The 14,012-nt window shown below is 38.0% G+C and overlaps 1 protein-coding gene across 1 annotated transcript in view; it reads left to right on the top strand.

Annotated features, from left to right (window-relative positions):
• The window catches only part of GRM7 (glutamate metabotropic receptor 7), a gene marked incomplete at its 3' end in the record, with an annotated part of 813,045 nt that overhangs the window by 512,104 nt on the left and 286,929 nt on the right, over positions 1 to 14,012 (top strand). Inside the window, exon 6 of the mRNA XM_081247592.1 lies at positions 10,448 to 10,648. Within this exon, the coding sequence (XP_081103718.1) occupies positions 10,448 to 10,648 (201 nt within the window). The remainder of the gene's footprint in view (positions 1 to 10,447; positions 10,649 to 14,012) is intronic.

Below are 14,012 nucleotides of genomic sequence, written 5' to 3'. Positions count from 1 at the left end.
TCACAGGTACAATGAATGCAGAGGCAAAATTTCAACCCAGGTTTGTCTGATATGAGTCTCCATGCTCGTAGCTCTTGAAATGGTTGGCCTGATTATAGGAGAGATGGAAGTACCATCACACTGGTTTCAAAATACTGAGATTTTGAAGGGCTTTTTCCCATTAAATCGTACTGGCTTACATGTGTTTTAAACTAAGTCTGGATTTCTAGACTTTGTGTCAAGAACCTCCTCTTTACCGGTCTACAAAAGGGTTTCATCCAATACTACTTAATTAATTTCCTTCCAAGGGTAGCATGGATGTGGCTAGTAGCTCCTCAGCCAAATCATCCAGTGTGTTCTGACTGATGAATTGTCAGTTTTAGGTTTCCGGTTAGCACCTGGTTAAGGTTTTTTCCTTGTCGGGTTAGCTGTTCTATTTTTTTTTAAATACGGATGGAATATGACATTCCTAAGAAGCTCAGAGCCTTCAGAACCTCTGAGTCGAGAATTGTATCGACTTTATTTCTGTTATGAATATTGTTAGGGTTCAGTAGGAAGAAAACTGTTTCACTTCTGATGATCATGACTAAATGGTCAAAAGTATATGTTGTAAGGTATGTGTACATAGGTATAAAATTTAGTGTAAAATTAATCTTGCTTGGAAAAAAGAGCTAACAGAATGTTTTTATCATCGTCACTTGAATAACTTAACTGAAACCAGTGAAAACCGTGGTAAGTAGAGTCTTTAGGCACATAGAAACCCTGCTTAAGAAAAAGAATCCCACATGTCGGCGTTTGGGGTGCTACTGTTTTCTCTCCACGTTTGTCTGGGGTCATTTGGCCACTGAATTAAATGCTCCATCTCAGCCGTCAGCTCTCCCGGGTGAAGGATTATAATCTTTCTTTTCTACCATTTTACAAAAGCTACTGGCTCATTATTTCACTTTTCTTTCCAGGATATTCACTCATCCTTGGGTTCTGGGTATATAACAATGTTTAGGACCCAGACTTGCCTCTAGGGAGTTCAACATACATATATGCATATTTTTCCTTTTTATTTAGAGTCACCAGCCCTGGATACAGAACTCAAACGGAGTTAAACCATGGCTTTTTCTTTTTATTTATACTGTCATTGGGCTGATGATTCTGCTAAGTCCTTTCAAACCCCATAGTGGAATCAATTCCCTTACGCCTTTTCTCTGCATCTCACAAGGCAGAGGGGCATCATGGCAGTGAGATGAAATCATTCCATCCCCACAGCCTGCTTACTTTGCTTCCAGGAAGTGACTTTGGACCCCGGGAGTCAGATGACCCCGCCCATATGCCATAGCATCTGGACTACGTGTGCCCCTTCCTAAATACCTGCAGAGCAGAGCCGTACTCTCAGCCCTGAGATGACAGGTGGAAACTGCATTTAAGCAGAAGCATCTGAGTGGGGCTGTAAACAGTGAGAGCATGCATGAGAGCGTTTTGTGTTCATATCTGTGTCCCTGGGTTCTAGTTGGGTGTCTGGCACGTACTCAGTGTCCCTTACAGGCAGCTGAATTCAACTCCTCTGTTTCCTCCCTGACTATTTCCCCTATTCTTCAACCCAATACCCTTCTTTTTGTTCTTTTTCCTCTTTCTCTCCCTCCTTCTCCTCTTCCCATCTCCTTATCCATCCCCTTCTTATTTCTTGTCCTTCTCTTCTTTTTACTTTTACAGACATCATGTGATCTTTCAAACAAACACAAAAAGCAGAGAGAATAGTGGAATAAATCGCCATGTAGCCATCACACAACCTCAACAATAGTCAATATATAGCCAATTTATGTTCACATGTACCCCGAATGTTTCTCTCTCACCTCTGGCCGTTTCAAAGTAAACCCAGACATTTAATTTTTTTAATACTTCAGTATGTTCTCTAAGAGGTAAATACTCTTTAAAATATATAAGAAACACACACGCACGCACACACACAAACACAAACCAACAAAGCAGTAGTTCCCCATCGTCATCCGGTAGTCTCTCCCTTTTGTCATAAATGTCTTTATATCATTGATTTGTTTACAGGTGGATCTAAACCAAGTCCACATGCCATATCTGTTTGATATATCTCTTAAGTCTTTTAAAAATTTTTTAAATGTTTCTCTCTACTTTTTTTTTAACTTTTGCTATTTATGTGTTGAAGAAAATAGTTTATTACTATTTCTGTAGAATTTTTTACATTTGGATTTTGTTTTCTGCATCTCTGCAATGTTGATTTACATGTTTATTTTCTCTACTTCCTATAAATTAGGTTTTTTAAATTAATTTTTATTATAGTTGCTTTACAATGTTGTGTTAGTTTCTGTTGGACAGCAAAATGAATCAGCTCTATGTAAATTAGTTAATATATCCAAAAGCTTGGTCAGGTTCAGGTTGATCTTTCTTTCTCTTTTCTCCTTTCTTTCTGTTCTTTTCTCCTTCCTCCCTCCCTCGCTTCCTTCCTTCCTCCCTGTCTCCCTTCCTTCCTTCTTTCGTTTCTTCCCCTCCCTCTCTCCCCCTCCCTCTCTCCACCCCCCTCTCCTGAAAGTTCAACCTAAATACAATTCCTGGAATGCCATAAACAGAATTTCAGGGGGGCAGAACCTCATTAATGAAGGGGCCCCTGCTGAGGGATGGGTTACGAGACCAGGCATCTATAGCAGAATCTTTTTTCTTAATCTTGAAGTCATGTCCGGAGAGATTGCTTCACTAGTGATTTTACTGTTTGCATTGAAGAAGCAACCAAAACTATATAAACAGAAATTTAGCTTAAGACATCAGAAGAGAAGAAATCTAGGTGAGAAATGGAAACTGTATCCACGCACTTCTTTAAGAAACCCCGTCTTGTTCTTGTTTGGTACAGCAAGGTTTCTTGTGTGAGTTTCAGAAGCCCTGTTCTTACCTTTGCTCAGTGGGCTGGCGTTGCCTACAACAGGCTGCTCCTGGAAATAAAGAAAGCCCTTGGCTCTGTCTCTCAGAACACCTTCCACACGTTGGGGGGAGGTGTGAAACTTGGGGCTAAAACATTCCTTGCTTCCAATCTGGTGCCTTGTGTGCATTGTGCATAGCCTACTCCTGTCCCACACACCTTGACTCACTGCATATATCTTTACCTGCACCTATCTGGAAATCGAAAATGGAAGAGTAGAAGAAAACTCAGCTGTGATGATTAAGTAGTCTTCTGGGAAGCATCCTGCATGGAGAAAGGTTAGAAATGAGGGTTTGTGGCTAGACACTCTTTAATACCTTTGCTAGAGTTGTTTTTGAGTCTGTAACATAGTACTCGCTGTGTTCACTGCAGAACATGAGGATGTTAATGGTTCAATTACAGTCATATTTTTGTCATCGAAGGTGGAGGATCAGTTATTTTGCTGCTGTTGTTGCTGTTCCTCTGCCAGCCCTTTAGGAGTTTCTCTGGGCATTAACTTTTCCACCCACGGAGAGGTCAGGGAAGACTATGATGGTGATTGTCAAAACTATCCATTTCCTCCTTTCTGGAAACGCAAGCGAAACCTTCAGGTGGGGGTAAGAGGATGTAAAAATCATGGCTAGCATGAACTTTGAGATTATTTGTGGCTCTAAACTAAAGTTGAATATGGAAAGAAACAAAGGGGAAAACTCCAGGTTCGTCGCTTTTCCGTGTGCAGATGTGGACGGAACAATTTAGCAGATGGTCTATAAGGTATAGTGAAGTAACAGAGGGATGGGGAATGGTACCCAAGAAAGCGTTGTGAGGGTGTAACATGAAACCATGAAAAGTGCTTAGCGCGGAGCCTGGTGCCCAGGAAGAACACAGTAAGCGCAGGCTGCCTGTTATACTGTGACAGGGACGCCCATCTTTCTCTTCACAAGTTGCTAGGTTCACTCAGCCTCACCTCCAAATAGAGGCACAGCAGCATTGAAGGCTTTTTGTCTCAATGCAGAACTTCTGGCTTTCCTTCAATTGGTATTTCTTGCTATGGGTTGTCACCCCAAGATTCTATGAATGTGTTCACTGTTAAAAAAAAAAAATTGCATAAAACAGAAACTTATTTTACCATTGACATTCATCTTAAAAGAAAAAGGTATACCCATGAGAGGAAAAAAAGTTATCCAGTAAACCAAGTTATTTGTTTGTTTATTATTATTTTGTAAATAAAGTATGGGAGGGACTGCAGTAGCATTTTAATAAGGCTTGCCTGGTAACTGTAGCGTTTTTAGAACACTGCAACATTTTCTAGTGCTCCAGGATATCCACCCTGCTTTCCTTGCATCCTTTTTACCCAGAATCTAGCAGTTCTGTTAGCACCTATATATGCCCTGACTCTATTTTCAGAGCTCCTGTGACATATTCTTTTCCTGTTTTTATTAGTGTGTTTATCATTTGCATTATACCCAAGCATTAGTATTTGAGTTAATTATATACAGTACTACTCAGGACTTTAGCCTCAAGAAAATTTTAAGTTTGTGGCTTTACATTCAATAAAATATATTTGTGTAAATGCAGCATTTAGAGCACAGTCAGCACGAGCATATATAACTTCCAAGGGGTCTTCCCGATGCAAATAACTGCAATTAATATGTGAAATCAAAACACAAATTATAATTGATCACTCCCATAGAAACATATGGTAAACATTGAGCCAGTTGTTCAAATCTGCAGGACCATTTTGGTAGGTTTTTCAGTTCGCACTAGCAAATATCTTTGGTTTGTTTCCTGCCTATGCCCATCCTCCTCTTCCTTTTGGTTTTTGTACTGCAGTGGGATTGTTTATATTAATAATTTCAGATCCATTATTTCTTACATTTTCTGTGCCTTTTTTTTCTCCCTGATAGTCTGCTCATGCATATTAACTAAGGCATATATTCTGAGAAAGCAGTATGTTAAAATGGGCAAAATAAGCAGATCTTTCAAAGAGAGGAGACTTCACCAGCAGAATGAACACTAGAAACTCTGGTCGTGAGAGGGTTTGTGGATTATTCTTGTGTAGTGCAGCTGAAAATTTATTCAACATAAGCTTAAAGGAGTGTGCATTTTGAAGATAAATACTGAACTATTTGGGTAAAAATAGCATTACATCAGAAAATCGGGAGACTTTAAAAGGAAAACTTCTTTGCATGCTGGAGAAATAAAAAATAATTAATGCTTCAGGGTTCTCCTTATTTTATCTAAACCTCAAACCCTTTCCTGGGAAATGTGATGAAAAGGATGAACTTCATTCAAGAAAAGAATATAACAACATCTCAGTTCATCAGAAAGCCTGAAAGAATGAGCTGTTACCCGAGAATTGATTGAAAATGCTCTTTTTTTCTATTTCAATCTACATTGTTAAAAATATTTCTTAAAACTACCCTTTTGTTCTCACTTTTGGGAGGGAAGAAGGTGTACTTACGCTAGTCCCTTGAGACGTTATAAAATGGTACATGAATAAGAAGTGTAGTGTTCAAGTAAACCTGGGAAACATTGAGTATCAAGCTGTAGTTAAATGGATAAGCCATTGAGTATGTCACTTGGAAAAAAAAAAAGTAGGGTAATTCTAGGCTTGGCTAACTCACAGCTCGATTGTATTTTCACATCCTTGCCACATTTTTATTCTGCTGTTATTCGTATGTGCGGTAATTGCCTCAGGACTGCAAAATGACTAGAGTAAATGCAGTGTGTGTGTGTGTGTGTGTGTGTGTTGTGTGTGTGTTGGGGGTGTGTGATTGTTTTGATGCAGTTGAGTTCATCTCTCTTTAAGAGCAAATAAACTTTCTCAGGAGTTCCCCAATAAACTTTTTCTGAAAATTTTTATTGAAATATAGTTGATTTGCAATGTTATGTTAGTTTCAGGTATACAGCAAAGTGACTCAGTTACACACACACACACACACACACACGTATTCTTTTTTAGGTTCTTTTCCATTATAGGTTACAAGATACTGAGAGTAGTTCCCTGTGCTATACAGTAGGTCCTTGTTGTTTATCTATTTTATATACAGTAGTGTGTATTTGTTAATCCCAAACTCCTAATTTATCCCTCCCCCACCTTTCCCCTTTGGAAACCATAGGTTTGTTATCTGTGTCTGCGGATCTATTTCTGTTTTGTAAATAAGTTCATTTGTATCATTTTATGTGTGGAACCCAATAAACTCTTTTCTTTCATCTCATTATCTAGAACTGTAAGCCATGCCTGTTTCTAAATCAGCCCTTGCCAAGGAGGAAACTGGATTGGCTTAGACAAATGATAGACTCAGTGAGGCTCAGGAGAGGTCCTGAACCCCTCACTCCTTTGGTGGCTGCCGATGCCTGAGGAGAAGCAGATTTCAGTTAGGGGAGGAGAGGGGGTTGGTGCTAGATGAGTAACCAGAGACTCTGACCTTGGCATGCAGTTGCATCTCCAACAGTAGGGGAAATAAAGTTAGCCTTTTTTGTTGTTGTTGTTAACTTGCTAGTTCTGATTTTCTTGATGTAAGGCTACATTTTTCAAGTCCTGGTAACCCCAAAGACAAATGTACCTGTGTTTCTCAGAGCCCTTAATAAGCTAACATACCCTGATGACTCTTCAAGAGAGGGGTAAAACCTATAATGTTTCAAACATAATGAAATATTTCATTATTTAAAATAATGAAATAGTAGTTCCCTGATAAACCTGAGCTGCAATTATTTTTCAAGGCATTCTTTCTGAGATGAATGTCTTTTATGGATGCAGGCTAGAAACTGCTCTCCTGAATTACTAGTCTGAACACGTTTCATAGTATATATTTTAGAATGGTAATAGTGCCATCAAGATTGCCTTTTTAAGTACTCTAAAAAATAAGAGACATTTGTAAAGTAGCAAGGTATAAAATTATTAGAAGATGAATTGCCTTATAACGTAAGTATAGTAAAATGTTAATGTAAGAATCTAGTTGGTGAGGTCACTGTAAAATTCTTTCAAGCTTCCTCTGTATTTAAAATTTTTTGTGATACAAAGTTGAAAAATAATAAAACAACCACAACAAAACAAAGAATAACTTTTATGTATGCAATCAAAAACCAGAGGAAATACTTAGCAAAGAAAGCCATATTTATAATAGCAAAACTAAGTAAAATACCAAGGCTAACTTTCCATGAAACACTCAAAACCTATGTGAGAAAAAATTTTAAAACACTATTGAAGGAAGCAAAAGTAGCCTTGAACAAATGAAAAGACACACGTGGGAATTCTCACCTTTGTAAAAATTTCTGTTCTGGCTAGGTTGATTTATAAGTACAGCATAAATTCAACATCAAGTATCTTTTTTTCTTTTCTCAAGATAGATTAGTAGTTAATAAAGCTCATTTGAGTAAATAAACAAAAGTCAACATAAAATTTGAAAAAAAAAGAACAATTATGGTGAGAGAGGGGCTAACTCTACCAGTTATTAAAATATGTTATAAAGAGTTTATAATTGAAGCTGTACTGTTGGCCCACGAATAGACAAACCAAACAGTGAAACAAATTTTTAAAATCCAGAAATAGATCTAGTTATGCATGGAAAATTTAATATATAATAAAGGAAGCACTTCAAATCAGTGAGAGAAGATGAACTGGCATATAACTAGGAAGCTATATGGAAAAAGCTAAATTTTGATTCTTCATACTGCATACCAGAATGTATTCCAAGTGGATGAAATATCTAAGTTTAAAAAATAAAATTATACAAGAAGAAAACACGGATGGAATATTCTGTAGCCTGGGGCGGGAGCATTTTTTCAAACCATGATTGAAAATCCAGAAGCAATAAGAAGAAAATAAATTGATAATTTTTTTTAGAAAAACATCTTTTAATCTAATATAATTTTATTTGGAAAATACCTAAAGTGAGTAAAAGAAAAATAACAAACTAGGAAAAATATTTGCAACTTAATCTCAAATAATTAATATGCTTAATTAATAAAAAGCTTTTAAAAAGAGAAGAAAATGACCAAATTTTTATAAAAACAGTTTGCAGAAAAGAAATACAGTAGCTTTTAACTATATGCAAAGATGTTCAACCTCCCCTATAGTAAGAAAAATGCAAATAAAAATAGACTGTGGTAGCATTTCTCACCTAGCTGACTGACGGAAATCCAAGTTTGAGGACATACTTGGCTGTCAAAGTTGTTGGGAAATGAACACTCTCTCTCTTTGCTGGTGGGAGAACAAAATGGTACAAACCCATTAGAGGGGAATTGGCCAATATTTAGCAAAAACACACACAAATTGACTCTTGAACAAAGCAATCCCGTTTCTCAGAATAAATCACCAAAATATTCCGGTAAGAATTGAAAAACACATATATGCCAAGGCTGCTCATTACACTACATTTTTACACTGTTGGTTAGACATTTATTCTAAGAATGTTATTTGTGTATTATGGAATCAAGCAAATAAATAGTTATAATGGTGTCATTAAGAACCAGGATTTTCCTCACGAAAAAAAAATGAGGTAGAGGTGTAGGAGTCGAGTTAAGTAAAAATCCTGTAGTCCAGAATTTGAATTCAAAGTAGCAGTATGGATTCATGATGGATTTTATCTTTTTCAAAAAAGATTCCTGCTCTAGACACACTGAAAAGGCCTAGACCCAATGAAGAGCAGTGAGCACCAGGTTGATTGGTACTTGAATGAGATACATACAAAACAAAGAACTGTCTGCCATTTGAGGTATTAATATGTGCTCTGAAAAGGAAAACAACAGGAATTCAAGCAATTTGGGGAAATTCTGAACTTCCTTCTTGGAAATTATACTTTATGTTATATTAAATACTCTGAAACAGTCTCTCAGTAAAGAAACCTAATAACATTTAACACAGTGGCTGTTGGGGACACTTTGTTTTGCAGGAAAAGGGACAGGGGTTGTAGAATCCCTACTGTTTCTTTCCTACACAAATGTGTCTAGAAAACAATCTGGGAAATATTGCTGTGAAAGTGAAATTCAATCTGTGGTTAATTATTTGTCATAGAGGGACAAGAGGTCTAAAGAGAGTTCCTGGTATTACCATGTACTTAACGAACACCTAATTTAATACAAGTATTGTTCAGAATCTACCAGATATTAAATGCTGTGTTCAGTGCTGGGGATATAAGGGAAAAAAGAAAGAAAGAAAAGGAAAGTCTAGTAGAGCATTAAAATATAGTGATTTTATTAATTTTATAATAAAGATTTGAAATGTTTTATGAAAATCTTTAATTCTGATCAAGAAGCTAAGTGTAAGCAACTGCTGGATTGTGCCATGGGGACAGAATTAAGTTATGATGGGCAAAAGCAAGGAGGGATATTTCTGGCAAAACAAGGGGCATGACCGAAGATAATTAACGTTAGAGCTGATGATGTTTACGGGAAAAATAGCCATACTTGTCTGGAGCAAAATATATATATGTTTTAAATTCTAGGAAAAGGGTGAGGTAGGGCCCATGAAGTGAGAGAAATGTTGGTTTGGGGTTCTGATAAGCCTGAGCTGTCATCTGCTCTTCCAATACATGACCTTCGGAAGGTGATTTAATTTCTGTAAGGCTCGACTTTCCCATCTGTGTAATGAGGACTAATAATATTTAACTGACAAAGTGAGGATGAAATAAAAATCATGTATATAAGGCTTCCAAGACAGTGGAGGACACTTCATCACTGCCGGTTCTTACTGTTGTTAGGCAGATAGGAACAAAATGATGAACACCCTCTGTTGTCAGGGGAAAGGCTTTGGATTTCATCTTGCGGGCAGTGGAGAACCACTGAAGAATTCTGAGCACGGGGGTGAAGTGATTAGCTCTGTGGTTTGGAAAAATGAACATGGAGGAATCACTAGATGAAGAGAGACGCCTAGCACTGTGTCCTGATGGGAGATGAGAAAAGCATAAATAGGGCATTGGTAGTGTGGCCAAAACTGTTCACTGTTTCAGGTGAGGTTTTGGCTATTCATTAGATATATGTACGTGGGAGGGTGGAGTAAGCGGGTGGAGTAAGAATGAAAAAATGACATCAGGGTTTCCAGCCTGAGCATCAGAGTCGCCAGTAATACGCACAATTGAGACAGGCAACCCAGGAAGTAGAGCAGGTATATAGAAGAAGGTAATGAGTGCAGGGGTGGTATTTCATTAGTTTTCTCTCATTTTCTTTTGGCCTCTCACCTTTCTAGACTAAGTGAGCTTTGAAGATTTGCATGTGGCAGCCCAGCTTCTAATAGCAGCAATCCCTTGGTTCTACGGGGCCACTATATTTTGAATAGTGTGTTGGCTTATTACAAGGGCTTTTATTGTGATCCTTTGAAGTGCTGCTTCTGAAATGTATCTAATACATCAGAAAGGTTAGTGTAATGTGCTCCAAAGTCAAATACCAAAAACTATCAAAGCAACCGAACATGGTAGCCAAACATGGATATGTGGCTTGCGCGACTGTACTCCTCAAAGCATTGTTTTCTTTAAGCATATTTGAAAGTACATGCAAATTGAGACATTCTACTCAACACCAATGTTTGTGTGTGTTTCTTGTTTTAATGTGCAGGACAGGAGAGAATTGGAAAAGATTCCACCTATGAGCAGGAGGGTAAAGTTCAGTTCGTGATTGACGCAGTGTACGCAATGGCCCATGCCCTTCACCACATGAAGAAGGATCTCTGTGCTGACTACCGGGGCGTCTGTCCAGAGATGGAGCAAGCTGGGGGCAAGAAGTTGTTGAAGTATATCCGCAATGTGAATTTCAATGGTGAGTCTCCATGTTTTCTTTTTTCCGGCTGACATGGGGCCTTTATGTTGTAGAAAAGAACATCTAGAGAATGCCACACAACCCTAGTATGTCTAAAATACTATATATAAAAATAACAGTTGCTCATAACGACAACATTGAAGCACTGAAAGATAACAAGTTACAATACTTTCTGAATCCGAGAAGTCAAATTATGCCCAGTATGGTGTTAATGTCCTTGTATACATCAAAATTCTAATATTCTGACATACGGTAAACGAGATAACCAGAATATCCAATGATGTAACTTTGGGTGATACAGAACTTGGTGATATCCAAGTCCCAAGTCTTTTGGCAATACAGCAACCTATTCATACTCATCCGGTATATGTCCACACAGATATTTCAGAGTTCCAGTTTCTTGGTCAAGTGATGTGTTTTGCTTGAGTTCATTAAAAATATTTAGATGTCTCAATTCCAGTCTCTTTTGGAATCCTAAGTGTTGACATTATGTGTTTCATAAGTTAAGTAGTCAGATTGCAATTTACTCTTGAGTATGTGGATTATAGCATTTCAAATAATTGAATCAATTATATGAATGAGTAGTGAGTGAGCAAATGAATAAATAAATTTGGGGGGGTGGCTATGGTTTGCCCTCTCCTTCTTAAAATAGAAGGACTTTTGTCAAGTTTTTTCCTGGTGAATGTAAGCAGGAACGGGAGGGGATAAGAGGAAAAGGAAGGGACAGTTGCTCTAGGTACTGAAGTTAATGGAAGTAATGGTTGTAATTTTCCACACCAACCACATGTCACATTACACACTTATTTCTCAAAGAATAAAACTTGGGCAGAAAGTAATTGGTTACCTAAAATAAATGGGTAGAGGTGAGTGGGAAATATAATAGGAGATTTATTTTAGGAATTGGCTGACACTGTTATAGAGACTGACATGCCCCATGATCTGCCATCTATAAGCTGGAGAATCATAGAAGCAGCGGTGTAATTCAGTCCGGGTGTACAGGCCTTGGGATCAGAGGGTTGGTGGTGTAAGTCTTGATCTGTTTCTGAAAGCCAGAGAACTAGGAACTCCAGTGTCTGAGAGCAGGAGAAAATGGGTGTCTCTACTCAAGCAGAGAGAGTGAATTTGCCCTTCTTCTGCCTTTGGTTCTGTTCAGGCTTTCTAGGGCTTGGATGATGCCTGCCCACATTGGGGAAGGTCACCTGCTTTATCCAGTTCAACGATTCAGCAATTCATTATTCAGTTCAACAGTTCTTCCAGGAACATACTCATAAACACAGAAATAAAGTTTTGCCAGCTATCAGGGGCCCTAGTCAAGCTGACACATAAAATTAACCATCCTGAATGTCAATTATTTCTCAATTAAAAAATAACCATTGCACGGGGTAATACAAAATTTAATACAGTAATAAACCTAACTAAATTACATATGAATAACATAACCACAATGAAGGGAGTGAGGAAGAAAGATAAAGAGTGCAAATAATTTTGGAAGACAATATTTGACTATAAACTCTAAGACTGAAGACATGAATAACTGTACAGAGATATTTCACAATCCCTAGGAACTTAGTATGTTTTTTTCCCCACAATTCTGAAGATTTATGTCCAGAAGAGGACTGAGATTTAATAAAAGATATTGTGGATAATGAGAGTCAGAGGAAGAAATTACTAATAAGGATGGGAGAAAGGTAAACTAACACTTGTTGTGTTGGATTAGAACAGAAGATACCAGCATGGGCTCATGGCTTTTAATATACATGCAGATGGGGAGGTAGGGAGATGAATATGGGGTATGTTTGTGTGTGTACAAACCTCTACTGTCTAGTTCTGTCCACTGAGAGGGCCTAGGAGCCATGACACCCTGGCAGAAATGACTGCACTTGCACCCTCGCGTTATTTATAAATACCATTCTCCAGTGAAAGGAATTAGGGCTCCCTAGTGAAACTCTCAGTTCAGGGGCCAGAGCAGGGCAAGTAGAAGGTGAATTTGAAACCATGTTGTGCCACAAAGCAAGAAAGCGCTCAAAAACTGATGGGACCGTGTCGAAGGGGCAAAGGAACCAACTTGAAGAAGATCCCACTGGCTAATTCTAGGCCAACAGTGGGTTAAGCTCATAGAATGTAGTGAATATCAATGAGTCCATACTAATAAATAAATAATTGAATTGGATACGTAAACGCAAGAGAAGGGACAGCACGATGGAGTGAGGCAAAGATGGAAATACAGAACTCACCAGTTTACAAAGACCTCAGTAATAACTTTCAGGTAAGAATCATCAATGGATGCTAAAATTATTGGGCTAAAAGTAGGATGAGAAATAAGATACGTGCATAGCCTCAAAGTGTCCTTCATCGTGAAACACATTAATTACAAAGGGGAAAAGAGCAGCTTTGAAGTGGAGAAACCTGGAAGACAGCACTTAACCAAGTTGTCAAGGTTAGTGTCACCAGTAATGAGACTTAACAACATCACATGCTACTAATTATTAGAGAAACGCAAATCAAAACTACAGTGAGGCACCACTTCACGCCAGTCAGAATGGCTGTTATCAAAAAGTTTACAAATAATAAACACTGGAGAGGGTGTGGAGGAAAGGGAACCCTTCTACACTGTTGTTAGGAATGCAAATTAGTGCAGCCACTATGGAGAACAGTATGATGTTTCCTTAAAAAACTAAAAACAGAGCTACCATATCCCACTCCTGGGTGTACATCTGGAGAAAACCATAATTCAAAAAGATACATGCACCTCTGTGTACACAGCAGCACTATTTACAATAGCCAAGGCATGGAAGTAACCTAAATGTCCATCGACAGATGAATGAATAAAGAAGATGTAGTTGGGAATTCCCTGGCAGTCCAGTGGTGAGGACTCTGTGCTTCCACCTCAGAGGGCATGGGTTCGATCCCTGGTCTGGGAACTAATGTCCCACATGCCATGCAGTGCAGCCAAAAGAAAAAGAAGAAGATGATGATGTGGTATATGTATGTATACAATAGAATACATAAAAAAGAATGAAATAATGCCATTTGCAGCAACATGGATGGACCTAGAGATTATCATAGTAAGTGAAGTGAGCCAGACAAAGACAAATATCATATGATATCACTTATATATGGAATCTTAAAAAATGATACATATGAACTTATTTACAAAACAGACTTACAGACTTCGAAAACAAACTTACAGTTATCAAAAGGGAAAGGTGGTGGGGAGGGATAAATTAGGAATTTGGGAGAAACATATACACACTACTAGATATAAAGTAGATGAACAACAAGGACCTACTGTATAGCACAGGGAATTTTACTCAATATTTCATAATAACCTACATGGGAAAAGAATCTGAAAAGTGTCGTGTGT

The sequence above is a fragment of the Mesoplodon bidens genome (genome assembly GCF_964165515.1).
Source record: "Mesoplodon bidens genome assembly, chromosome: 10".
In the NCBI taxonomy this organism is placed as follows: domain Eukaryota; kingdom Metazoa; phylum Chordata; class Mammalia; order Artiodactyla; family Ziphiidae; genus Mesoplodon; species Mesoplodon bidens.
This window is presented reverse-complemented; position numbering and strand designations above follow the sequence as displayed.